The following is a 13,037-nucleotide window of genomic DNA, read 5'->3' as shown; positions in this document are numbered from 1 at the left end:
CATCATAGATATGTACATTGGACTGACCAAGGTTAAAAAAGTCTTAAAAAAAAGTGAAAGTAGTCAAAGACATCAAGCCCATATGACGTCCCAATTCACATGTAAAAAAGCGTGGGACTATGTGGGGTATTTTAGCTAACCAAGCTATTTAATATGATTATGAGCATAAAAAGAAATGCTAGACGAATGAAGAAGTATTATAGTCCCAGTTTACAAAAATAAAGGTTATATTCAAAATTGCAATAACTATCGAGGTATAAAACTTATGAGTCATATTACAAAACCACTTAAGAAAAGCAACTAATATCTTAGGGAACCAATTCACTTTCATGTCAAGTAGATCCACGATAGAAGCTATTTACCTAATACAAAGGCTCATGGAGAAATCTAAAGCGGGCAACAAGGTTCTCCATATGGTTTTCATTGACCTAGAAAAAGCCTACGATAGAATCTGTTAATTTGGCATGTATTGGAGAAAATAAGGATATTGAGTAAATATGTAGATAAATTAAATACATGTATGAGGGCGTGGTGACTAGTGTAAGAACCATAAGAGGTCAAGGTAGTGAGTTCCCAATTACCTGGATTACATCAAGGATCAACTTTAAATTGTTATCTGTTTTACATTTATTATGGATGAATTAACTAGAAACATTCGAGATGAAGTTCCGTATTGTATGTTTTTTACTAATAATATTGTTCTGGTGAATGAGACAGTAGTACAGATTAATGATAAGTTGGACTCATGGAAATGTACCTTTGAATCAAGAGGTCCTAAGGCCAGTAGAACGAAGATGAAATATATGGTATATAACTTTAGTTGCACAAGTACTAATAGCGAAGTGGCAAAACTCGAGAAGTGACAGATATCGTAAAGTAACTACTTAAGAAATCTGGGTCAACCATAAATAAGGAAGGTGATATAGAAGATGATGTTTCTTACAATAATTAAAGTATGATGGATGAAGTGGAGAGGTGCATCTGAAATGTTATATGATCGATGTTAGTCGTAAGACCAACTATACTATATGGGGTGTAATGTTGGGTTGTCAAAAAACGTAATATAGATAAGTTTAGTGTAGCAGAGATGAAGATGTTGAAATGGATGTGTGACAAGACTAGGAGAGAGAGTAAGAAATGACTGGGTTAGAGTTGGTTTGAGGGTTGCTTTGATTCAGGTCAAGCTTCAATTCATTTGAGGTAGTATATTCATGTTCAACGGAGGCCTTGGGATGGCCTATAAAGAGGAGTAATTATATTCAAATTGAATGACATCTAAGGGCAGGTATAAAATGACCATAGATAATACTGTAAAAAAAAAAATATATGTAAAGGTTAGGTCTTGACTTTAGTATGACCTCAAACTGAATTATTTGGAGCATAAAGATCCATGTAGCCGACCACTTTTAAGTGGGAGTGTGTAGGATGCTCCAAATCCTAGTAGATTGGCATTGGCTCTATGAGCACCCAATAGAGGCTGACCATTTTGCCAACAATGCTCAATAGGATAGATAGAGTAGCCAAAAAAAAATAAAAATAGTATAACATAATTGAAACTGGAGATGCGGGGTATCGATCCCCGTACCTCTCGCATGCTAAGCGAGCGCTCTACCATCTGAGCTACATCCCCTTCAGGTACATAGTCATTTAATAATATTTTATTTAATAAATAATAAGTAGCTTCCCTTTCGACGTTTCCTTCCTATCCAGTAGCATTGTATACATTTGAGAAGCCTCAAAACACCCGCGAAGTTGTGAGGAATATCCAATAAAGCCTTTTCGGATAAGAGAGAGAGAGAGAGAGAACGGCCGTACAGTAATGGCGACCCTGCAACTAACCGACTTCTCGAACCCAATAATTGTACTTGGAAGACCTTCAGTGACCTCTTTGTTTATGAGGAAAAGTCGTCATTACCGAAATTCTCAAGCTCGGTTCGTCACTAAAGCTTCTCTTCAGCAGCAGCCTTTGAATAGAAGGCAGTTCATAGCTGAAACTGCTGCGGTTTCTGTATCACTTACACCTCTGATCGGTTTCGGAGAACCAGCTAAGTCTGAAGAAGCACTTTCTGAGTGGGAGAGAGTCTATCTCCCCATCGATCCTGGTGTTGTTCTTCTTGACATCGCGTTTGTGCCCGATGACATGAATCACGGTTAGCTTAGAATTCGCATTTAGTTTCGGGTTTTGTAAGATTAGTCTCCATAACTTATAACGTTTCCATTTTCAATTTCGTAACTTAAAGTACAGGAAGGACAATTATTTGTCTAAGGATTAGTTTCGATTCTTTGGTTTCAGTTGTTAGAGAATTTTCTGCTAAATCCTTGTAGTATGTTATTTGGTTCTAAGTCCTTATACTATTTTTTTTTTCTGGTTCAATCTTGAACTCCAAGTTTGTGGTTTATCAGCTTTTAATCCTTTGTAGCAATATTATCGGTTTATAATCTCGAGTTATCTGAATGTGGATGCATCCATAAATCTGAGCTTCATGTTAGTCCTCCCAACTCCCAAGAGACATGTCAGAGTCAGGATTCCCAATCGGATCGAATGGAATGACAGTTTCTCATTCTGTAAAATCATTCATGCTCCAAACTAAGGAATTTCTGCGTTTTCGAGCAGTCTGGATTTGATTCTGCACTTATTCAGGTTGACCATTTGATTCCTGAAAGTGTAGCGAATCTCTAATTATACTTTACTAATTTATGGGGAGACACAATCGCATGAGAAAAGTATTTCCTTTTTCTGCTCTGCTTAGGGGTTCTGCCTCTTTGATCTCCCCCCTGTTTAACTGCATTCCTCGTAGAAAATTCTCAACTGTACATTATATAGATGGATTATGGTTTCCGTAAGAAGATGATTTGATTTCTATGGAGTAGAATGGAAAAGCAGAATACTTGTAGTTAAATTCAAAACAGATTACCAACAATTTGGTAGTTGGTTGGCTTGAGTCAGGTTTTCTTTTGGGGACAAGGCAAACTATTTTGGAGACAAAAGATGGGGGAAACACATGGGTTCCACGTTCAATACCATCTGCAGAAGAAGAAGATTTCAACTACAGATTTAACTCAATTAGCTTCAAAGGTAAGGAAGGATGGATTGTTGGGAAACCTGCAATCTTGTTGTACACATCGGATGCTGGAGAAAGCTGGGGAAGGATACCTTTAAGTGCCCAACTTCCTGGAGATATGGTAAGCTTATCTTTTGAAGATTGGACTGATTTTTTTTTTTTTAATAATATATTTTTGTAACAAATTAAAATTTTAACTGCCGTATCAGTAACTTCATCTCATATTTCCTTCTATTCCTCTATGGATGACTTATGAAGCTCTACAGTTAACTCTTGTGTATGCATTTGTTCTTATTCCATCCTTCCACTCATCTATCTGAACACGTTCACATGTAGATATACATTGTATGCATGTTTCTTCCTTTCCTAACATTTTAATGCTTAAAGCATCCCTATTAATGAGCATTTTATAAAATTCTGTTTTCAGTTTTAATGTTGCATGAAAATGGGCAGCTCTTCAGTGTAGCCTCTTTTGTCCATCACTCTCCTTTAATCTATGGGCAACGTGCTCTTCAATCTCTCCCTCATTGCAGAGGATTGAACCAAGGCATGAATTGTGCTCTTTAGATGATTATGGCTATTTTGATGATATGACTCCAATTTTCCGATACAATTCTAATTCTCAATTTTAGTGAGAATTAGAGAATTGAGAAATAGAAATGGTGCATTGTGGCATATCTGCTCAACTCTCAAGGGCAAATTCTAGAATTAACCCATAATTCAAAATTGGAGTTCCAGCCCATTCTTCAATTCTGGAATAATTCTCTAGGGCCTGGAGATTTGGAATTCATATTGGAGTAAGATGGGGCCATCTCAAATGTGGGACTCACCGGGACAACCATCCCATTGTCAATGTGATCACATTGGAGTAAGAATAAGTTTATGATTATTTTGCACCCAAATGATTCTCCGATTCTGCAAATTCCAGCCACAATTGTAATGCTAGAATTTGGTCAGAATTTAGAATTCTCTATAACCTAAATGATAAAGTGAAAAAAAAAATGTGAAAGGAAAAGGACCAAGCATAGCTAGTTCTGTGCATCCACACAAAGCTTACCTAGAACATTGAATGCTTTACCTCCTGTACTAGGATATTGAAAGGTAGTCCATGATATCTATGAATTCTCATTGTGAAAACCCAGAAGTCTCTTTGTATCTCTGCCTTTTGATGATTAAAAAAGTCAAACATGACCTGTTCCACTTTTCCTTCTACAGGTTTATATAAAAGCAACTGGTGAAAAGAGTGCAGAGATGGTAACTGATGAAGGAGCAATTTATATTACGTCAAACAGAGGGTATAATTGGAGAGCTGCTGTTCAAGAAACTGTTTCAGCTACTCTTAATAGGTGAGTTTTCTAAACCAATACCCTTTTGTGTTGAAAGGAAATAGTCCGTGAAAATCATAGATATTCTACTCTGGTGGTCTTTTTGATACCTGAATGTGGTTGGAAAATATCACAAGGGTAGGTGCTTGGGTTGGGCCTCTAGTGAGAAAGCAGAGATTTTTAAACTTATTTTCCCTCCAAAGTGTGGAACGTTATCCCAGTCTTGGACACAGTGTCACCCACTTTACCCTTACAATCAGAACACACATGCTTCAGGTTTCTCTGTCTACTGCTCTGAGTCCTGAAAAGTGTAGGATCCCGCTAAAGTATGCCAACAACATCCTCATCTACTGGGGGTGGGGCTCGCCTTATAGTCTATGCTCTTCGAAAGGGAAGCTCTGTTTCCTTCTGTTACTTCCTACCTTGTGTAGAAGAAACGCTACGACCAGCATCTGATGTAGCTGCTCTTGAGGAACCAGCTCCTCACTTGAACTCTCTGGCTCTATCCTCCTCTTGCTCAAGTTGCTCATTGACTAGTGAAGAGATATTCTTTCTTGCAGTTGAAAACAAGAAACTTTGTCTTACCTAATTAGTCGTTTTAGTTGGTCAAGAAGCTTTCCTTGTCTCCTGCTATGGTCAGGAGCAAGTATTGACTTTATGCAAAATAGATCATTTTCTTTGACGTGGCACATATATAAAAAATTGGTGTTGTTTTCATTTCTCCTCTTTTCTCCTGTTAGTTAACATCAATCAATTGTATAGTTATATGCTGCAAATGCAAGCTCATGCACCTTCATTGCTTTTTTCAGAACAGTTTCTAGTGGAATTAGTGGTGCAAGTTACTATACAGGAACTTTTAACACAGTGAATCGCTCTCCTGATGGACGCTATGTTGCTGTGTCAAGCCGTGGAAACTTCTATTTGACTTGGGAACCTGGGCAGGCAAACTTCATCTCTCATTCTCTGTTCACCAGTTCTATTGTCTTAATAGAAGCCCCAAATATTTTGTTTTCTATTGTTTAAATGACAATTTGTAATATTCTATACAAGTTGCATATTGTTCCATATTTCAATAAATTAAGAGTAGTATTTTGACACACACACATTTGATTGAATGGATTGCCTGATTCACTTTTTCTTTTGGACTTCATTTTCTTCTGGTTCTTTCAATACGTATTTGTGTGCATGTGTATTGATTTTTATGGGGGTGGGTTGGTGTTGACCTTCCTAATTTTATTCACTTTGTTCAATTGGAGGCTGGTAGAGTTGTTTGGGTTCGGCTTTGGGAGGACTTTTGTTGGGGAGAGTTGACCCTGGCTCAGAGAGAGAGAGGTGTTTTAGTTATATATCTATTATTAATGGGCTTATCTGTATTTTACTATGTCAGTCTGTTCTTTGTTCTAATTATTCATTTAATTACTTATGAAAAAGATGTGGGGGGTGGGTGGTCATGGATTCAGTGTTCTGTTCCCAACTGTGTGCTTCTTTGTTTTCTCCTTCTCTTCTCTTTTTTAATACATGCGTATGTACTGGTTTCTTATTCTTAATATTGTTACATGGTATCAGTCTATCAGAGCAATAAGGAATCAATACTGTGATCCTACTTCTCTGTTTTGGAGATTCTTCTAGGGTTTCCTCCTTCCTGATATCAACAACAACCAATGAGCATACTAAACACATTGAAGTTTACTGTCATTTTGCATGAGATTTTGTGATGAGGAAATTGATTTCTACACCACTTGTTAGATCTGCTAGTTAACGTGGTGATATGTTACCAAAGCCCTGTTTGGGAATGTTTTCTTCAAGGTTGTTTCATGCTAGGCATGGGTGACATCTATGCTCCAGCTTGAGGGGAGTGTTAATAATGTGAAGCACAGGCTGAGGGGGATTCTTACTCATATATTTATTATTAATAGGTTTATTTGTTATTGCATAAGTCTGTCCTTTATTGTAATTATACATTTATGACTTAAAAATAAGATTTTAGGGGGTGGGGTCACGGTTTGGGTATTCTATTCCCGATCATGTGCTTTGTTTTCTCTCTCTCTTCTCTTTTTTAATACATGCGTATGTAATGATTTCTTATTTCTTGATATTGTTAGTTACTATTGGTTCACCCAAGAAGTGGGAGATGATCTTAAGTCTGTTTTTGGTTGATTTCGAGGTTGCTTGGAATGGAAAAGGGAAGGGAAAGCAAAAGTGAGGGAAGGGAATTCTCACACCGTTGTATGGTTGCACTGGAAGATTAGGGAGTAAGTGAGAGTAGAGGTTTTCTTAAGATGCTATTCACCTTTTTTGTGTGAAATTCTTTTCCAAAAATTGTCCTTGCTATGACATTTCCTTTCAAGATAGTCATCAATTGAATATGATTAGCAGAGAAGAGTTGTGCCTTACTCCCATGGTTTCATTAAATGTATTTGCCTGAGGGAGGAATCTATCAACCATATCTTTTGTCCTGTTGACATTTTGGTAGGGGAATTTGGGACTAACCAAATAATCAACTGTTTCATGACTATTCCCAATCCTATTAACCATTGATTGGATTTCCCTTAATGCAAGTGATGAGGTGTCAGGCCTCAATGAAGTTTAGTTAGTCAAGTGGTCATCTCCTAGGTATGCTTTAGACAATCTGACATTTATTAGGAGAGAGGTGGGCTATAATCTAACTACATATTAATGAAGCTTAGTCAGTCAAGTGTGTTCGTTATTGTTTCACCTAAAAGCCCGAACTCGTAAGGAAGGGCAGCATAAATGTATTCATCAACACTCCCCTGCACGTGCAGACCACCTTTGCACTGTGCATGTGACACATATGTGTGCCCACACATGAGACCGAGTAATGTAGGAGTAGATTAAAGAAACTAACCCCCCACAAATCAACAGTACAATGTAAATACTCTTTAGAACGAAGAAACCCAATTAAGAAACAACCCTTACACATAAACCAGCCATCCACAAGAGAACCCAAATACACCCAATCGGCCAAGAGAGAGAAAATCTCCTGCATAGTGCCCAGTAAAGGGAGAGGTGGCTCCTACAATTAGAGCTCAGATGGAGCTCAAACCTTGGTCGATAGCAGTCCCTAGGGAGGGGACAAAAACCTAAAAAATTGAGAGGATTCTGACCAGGGGTTATGGAGTTATTTACTTACTTGGAATCTGACCCAGGGGAGAGAATGTAGACTTCAGGAGAGAGAACTGATTCTGGTTTTGTAGCTTGGACAGATCTGACTTTTTTAATACTTTCAGCAGTAGTAAACATAAACAGCAGTAACTTAATGACAAGATTGAAAGCTGAATCAAAGAAAAAACAAGGGAAAGTGGGGGAGGAGTAGCTATCTCGGCCCGGGCTTCTCACCCACAGCTATCTTAGCTGTTCTAAGCAATTGGCTGCAATTTTCTTTATTCAAATCTGAGAAATAAGTGTACATAAGCTCCTCTATTTAAAGAGAGCAGAATTACTACCATAATAGGTCTAGGAGCTAATAGGAGTTAGTTTCCAACTAGGACTAACCACTCCTATTGCAACTAGGACTAGAAATAGACTAAGACTAGGACTAGGGCTGATAGGCCTTAATAGGACTTACAATCAGGCCCAAAATAACATTAAAGATATTTAAAAGAATACTTAAGTGACCTAAACCGATGGACCCATACTTTATTACATAAAATGGGCCTCACTTAGAGGTCGATTGTAGACCCTTTGGGCTGGGCTTCTTCCTGCGATAGCCCTGCCCATCATAGGGATCTACATCGAGGGGAAATAAGTGGGGGAAAACTCCCTTTGGCACTTCCCAGGATTCGTACACTTGACCTTTTGCTCTGAAACCGTTTCACCTTAAAGCTTGAACTTGTAAGGAAGGGCAGCGTAAATGTGTACATAACAAAGTGGTCATTCCCTAGGTATACTTTAGATATGCTGGAATTTACTAGGGGATAGATTAGCTACAATCTAATGACTACCCAGAGTACGTGACTAGGCTATCATGATTTTATGTGTAGAATTTACTAATCCCGATATTGTTCTTACTGATGTTGATTTTTAATGATTTAAACCGGGTGCTGTACCCTTTCATCTTCAAGTTTGTATTTTGAGGTTGTCATGTAGCTCATAACGAGAATGGTGCACCATCTGGGGTGTTTCACTTCAAACTTTGTGATTTATACTTGATAGAGGAAGTGCATTTGAATCAAACTTGCAAATTTTTGGAGCACGATTCAAATTTGGAGATAATGGATCAAATATTCCCCTGTTGGATCCTGATTTTGTACTCTAATTGCAAGCCAGTGAGGGTCATTTAATACCATATAGAAGGGTTGGCTTATTTGTCTCCTCCCTATTGTGGGTCTGAATGATCTGTTCGTCTCTCTAATTTATGTTATATGGGAACATAATTTATAGGCCACTTTTATATGTGCATATTATTTATACTAAAATGCATATGGATTTTCCATAGACGCTCAAACAAAAATTTGGCTTCCCAAATTAGAGGCTTTATGTCATTCTCGCTTCACACTCCAAGTTTGTCTCACAGTCTGGTTGCTTAGTTAATGTCATCAGGTGACCTAATTGTTTCTGCTTGTAGTTCCATTCAGTTATATCTGGTAGCAGATTCATATCCTCTGCTTGCAAATTCACGTCTGGTTGCTTTTATTTTTCTTTTCAACTCCTCATCCCCTCTTGGAATGGAGATGCAAAGTCATGTTGATATGTTGCTCATACCTTTCATATTTTGCAGCCATACTGGCAGCCACATAATAGGGCAGTTGCAAGGAGAATTCAAAACATGGGATGGAGAGCTGATGGTGGTCTTTGGCTTCTTGTACGCGGTGGGGGACTTTATCTCAGCAAAGGCACGGGGGTAAGTAAAACTAGAAATTATTTAATTCAAGTAAGTCGGCATATTTCTGATTTAGGGATGATTGTAACCTTCTACTCTCATGTATTAACGCTGAATTGCTTGGATATTTCTTGAGCTGTGTAAGTTAGCATCTGGCTACTTCAATTTATGGCCTGCTTTATGTCATTTATTGTATCTTAAAAAGCATCATAAGTTTATTCTGGATCCAGTTCGTCTTAACACATTATCTGATCAAGAGTGTTCAAATCGCACAGCCACAGCCACAGCCACACATGGACACAAACATACTCTAATATGAATTGGGTCATTTGCATATTGGGGGTCGTATTATGGCAAATCCATATTGTACTTTACCTATATTATTAGTTTTGGCACATCGACTTCCCTTAATGTTCATTAACTCTCTCTCTCTACTCTCCCTATGTGTGTATATGTATATTGCGCTCAGAAGTTTATATATACATATAATGCATATTTTCTTGCTTTCTGATATCATCTAGTTGTTAGAAATTCTATGCATATAATGTTGGTTTCTATACATTTAGTCACGATTGTGGTAGTGTCATTTTCATGTGCTAGTAGCACCCTGCATTGATCTTTTGTGGCCTTACCAAAAGAAAATGGAAAATGTACTTGAACTACTGTAGTTTTATCATTTTCCCTTAAATTTTGTTAATTTAAATAGAAATTACTATTATGTTTCAGATAACAGAGGACTTTGAAGAAGTTACAGTACAGAGTCGGGGCTTTGGGATTCTTGATGTTGGGTATCGTTCGAAGGTAACGTCTTGACTGCCAGTTTCCATTTATTTTCTACCATCTGTTACTTTCAGGCCCAGGAAAAATGGAATTCCATTCTCTTATGGATCATAGCATCAAAACAGGAGGTTTTCTGAAGATTGAAACAATTAATGTGGCAGTTGTAGGAGGAACTAATGTAGGACTGGATTTGACAGCCAAACCAGACCCAAAACTGCAGGAACTTTTAAAACAAAGAACAACCAAAACCAACCCCAACCATGTATCAGAAATTAAATTCAGCAACAACCCAGAAACAGTACTGAACCCACAGAACAGCAACACAGGGATTAAACAAACCAGTAGCAGTTTAGAACTAATCCAGGGACTATTAAAGTGCTAACAGCCTTCAGAAATCAGAACAGATATTCGGCAGTACAGCAGGTTATCGATCTCAAGAGAATAACAGTAGAGTCCAATCCAACAATGATTCTTAGGACTAAACCAGGAACAGATGGAGTCCATTCAGATTTAAGTTAACAGAATATTAAGAATAGCAGTCCAGAAAACACTATTCAAACCAGCAGAACCAGAATCCAGAAAATAGAAACTTCAGATCACTAAAAGACGAAAATCTTGAGATTTCTGATATCTCACAGATGGCTGACCAGAATCAGCCAATACTAGGGTCGAACCCTACTTGGACAGAGGGGATCCTTCGACCAAAAAATTGGGCTAATCAGACCCTCAAAACTGATCTTTCCAGCAGAGACTGATTGCTCTGTTTTGCAGAAATTCTGGGCAGAAAACAGAAAAGCACTTATCTGGTTGCAGCAGCCTTAATCCTTGAGAATAGTACTGGAATTAATTGAGAAGAACAGTAGAAGAGAAGGGCCTCTTGGACTTCACGCCGCAAAGAGTCTTCGGATCACACACCAATCCTATCCTTGATCAAACACAAGGTTCAGCCATGGAAAAACCTAGTGGCAGCAGCATGGAGCTTATCTTTTTAATTATCAAAATCGTGGCTCATAAAAGAACCTCTCCTTTATTTATAATGATGGGGAAGGTTTACAAATAATAGCAACTTAGAGTTACTAAATCTGAGTTACTAAAAACTTGAAAATTGTAAACTAAAAAATTAGAAACTAGTAATGAATTGAAAGTAGTTTTAAGACTGAAATTAGAAACTAATAAGCTACTAATAACCCCATCAGCAGCCCAAACCGTGGGCTATCTTGGACCATGGACCAGCTATGGTTGACCTAGTCAGCCACTTGGGTCGACCTTGGTCTTGGGTCTTCTCTTGTAGACCTTTGTCGGTACTGCATTGGGAATTCCAAAATTCTTCTCTTAGTTTTTTAGTGTTTGTGAAAAAAGAGAGAGATAAAGAATATAAAATATTTCTGTTACCCCATCAGATAAAAATTTGGGAATTAGGTGCAAGGGAAGATTTTGGTGGTTGTTGCTGTCAATGCCAAAGGTTCTGGTTTGCAAGGGCCTTGTACTGGACACTTCTAACTTGGTTGGAAATATCCATAGTTGGCATATGGTGCCAAAGCAAACCAAGGTGTTGGAAGGTTGCCTAAGCGTTTAGTCGACAAGTCGACCTCCTTAAGGCAAACAAGGCACCTAAGGTGACCAAATGTTATTTTCCCTCTTCTCTAACATTATTTAGTATGCTACATACACCTTGTATCATCATAAATCAACATTAAGCCGCATCAAGTCATCAAAAATCAATATTAAGCCACTTCAGATTATCCAAATCAACATTAAGTCATCAAAAAACAACATTTAGAGAAATGTTCTTGTTGTTCTATGATAAGTTTGACTGGTGAAACAATTTATTTTTACATGAGACATTTTGTATTAGGTAGATCTCAAAATCAGATTTCCAACAAGTCTAAGATTATTTAAATCTGAGTTTAAATGACAAAGTTATGCCCTAGTTAAACTTATTTTAAAGTCCGCGAATGCTTTTAAAAAATCATCTAAATGAAAATAATTTTATGTATATCAATACTAAAAGATTATTTTACTAGACTTTTGGTTTTTAGCAATGCTTTACTATTATAAGATCTATGAAATTTTAGAATTAAGGAAAATTGTAGCATTTGATGGTTGAAAATCGCCCGTACAACAAAAAAATTTAGTTTTTGTTTTTGGACGCAGGGGGGGTGACTATTTTTTTAAAATTTCAATTTTAAACTATTTTTATTGGATTCAAATAGGGGGGTATTTGCTTATTTATAAATAAGTTATGCGCCTTGCCGTAAGGTGCTAGTGCAATAAGGCGACAATCCCAAAACTCCAACTAGGCTGTCTAGATGCCTAGTTGTCACTTAGGCGACGCCTTGACAACATGGAAGTATCATACGATCTACCTTAGGTTGTGATTTTCAGGTTTACATTGACCTCAAAAACATGTAGAATTTAAAAATTGAACATTCTGTAGCATTGGTTTTAAGATGGTAACTGGAAAAGGTCCAAAGAAGTCAGTAAAATGGAAAAAAAAAAAAAATTGCGACTCCTTATCTAATTTTCTTAGTTTCAGAGCTAACCTCTCAAATTATGAATGATTTCATGGTCTGCCAGGATGAAGCTTGGGCTGCTGGAGGTAGTGGAATTTTATTGAGAACAACCAATGGTGGAAAAACATGGACCCGCGACAAAGCAGCTGACAATATCGCTGCAAATCTTTATTCAGTAAAGTACGTTTTCATCATTTTATTGAACTTTTGTACACTAGACTAATGTTGTCCTTGACGTGAATTTTATCATATGATTATAGTCCCTTCTGCCAGTGGAACACATATTTGGTTCTCTTTGTTTGCCCTATGTTTTTAAATTCTCTTATCGGAGGAAAAGGGAAAAGAAAAGAGAATAAAGATCATAATAGAGTGAATGCCAACAGCACAAAAAACCAGAAAAATACAAAGAACTGTAATAGATCAATAAGGTCTGTGTGGGGCTGTGCTGGATCAAGCTAGGGCTAGCCTGAACTTTACAGATGTAATTTAAATGTGTATTTTTTTTTTTTTTTGGGGG

At 37.4% G+C, this 13,037-nt stretch overlaps 1 protein-coding gene and 1 non-coding gene across 2 annotated transcripts in view; one reads left to right on the top strand and one right to left on the bottom strand.

The window, feature by feature from the left end:
• Positions 1 to 1,557: 1,557 nt before the first annotated feature.
• On the bottom strand, positions 1,558 to 1,630 carry TRNAA-AGC. The gene has a single exon. It is a non-coding gene; the product is annotated as a tRNA-Ala (tRNA).
• A 108-nt stretch (positions 1,631 to 1,738) lies between these two features.
• The window catches only part of LOC122064600 (photosystem II stability/assembly factor HCF136, chloroplastic), a 14,652-nt gene continuing 3,353 nt past the window's right edge, over positions 1,739 to 13,037 (top strand). The window contains exons 1-7 of the mRNA XM_042628326.1: positions 1,739 to 2,150; positions 2,948 to 3,183; positions 4,278 to 4,408; positions 5,197 to 5,329; positions 9,126 to 9,248; positions 9,954 to 10,028; positions 12,585 to 12,700. Coding sequence (XP_042484260.1) covers positions 1,820 to 2,150; positions 2,948 to 3,183; positions 4,278 to 4,408; positions 5,197 to 5,329; positions 9,126 to 9,248; positions 9,954 to 10,028; positions 12,585 to 12,700 — 1,145 coding nt within the window. The 5' untranslated portion in view covers positions 1,739 to 1,819. The remainder of the gene's footprint in view (positions 2,151 to 2,947; positions 3,184 to 4,277; positions 4,409 to 5,196; positions 5,330 to 9,125; positions 9,249 to 9,953; positions 10,029 to 12,584; positions 12,701 to 13,037) is intronic.

The sequence above is a fragment of the Macadamia integrifolia genome, unplaced genomic scaffold (assembly GCF_013358625.1).
Source record: "Macadamia integrifolia cultivar HAES 741 unplaced genomic scaffold, SCU_Mint_v3 scaffold1689, whole genome shotgun sequence".
Lineage (NCBI taxonomy): Eukaryota > Viridiplantae > Streptophyta > Magnoliopsida > Proteales > Proteaceae > Macadamia > Macadamia integrifolia.
Note: the sequence above shows the minus strand (reverse complement) of the source record. Positions and strands in the feature narration are given on the sequence as shown.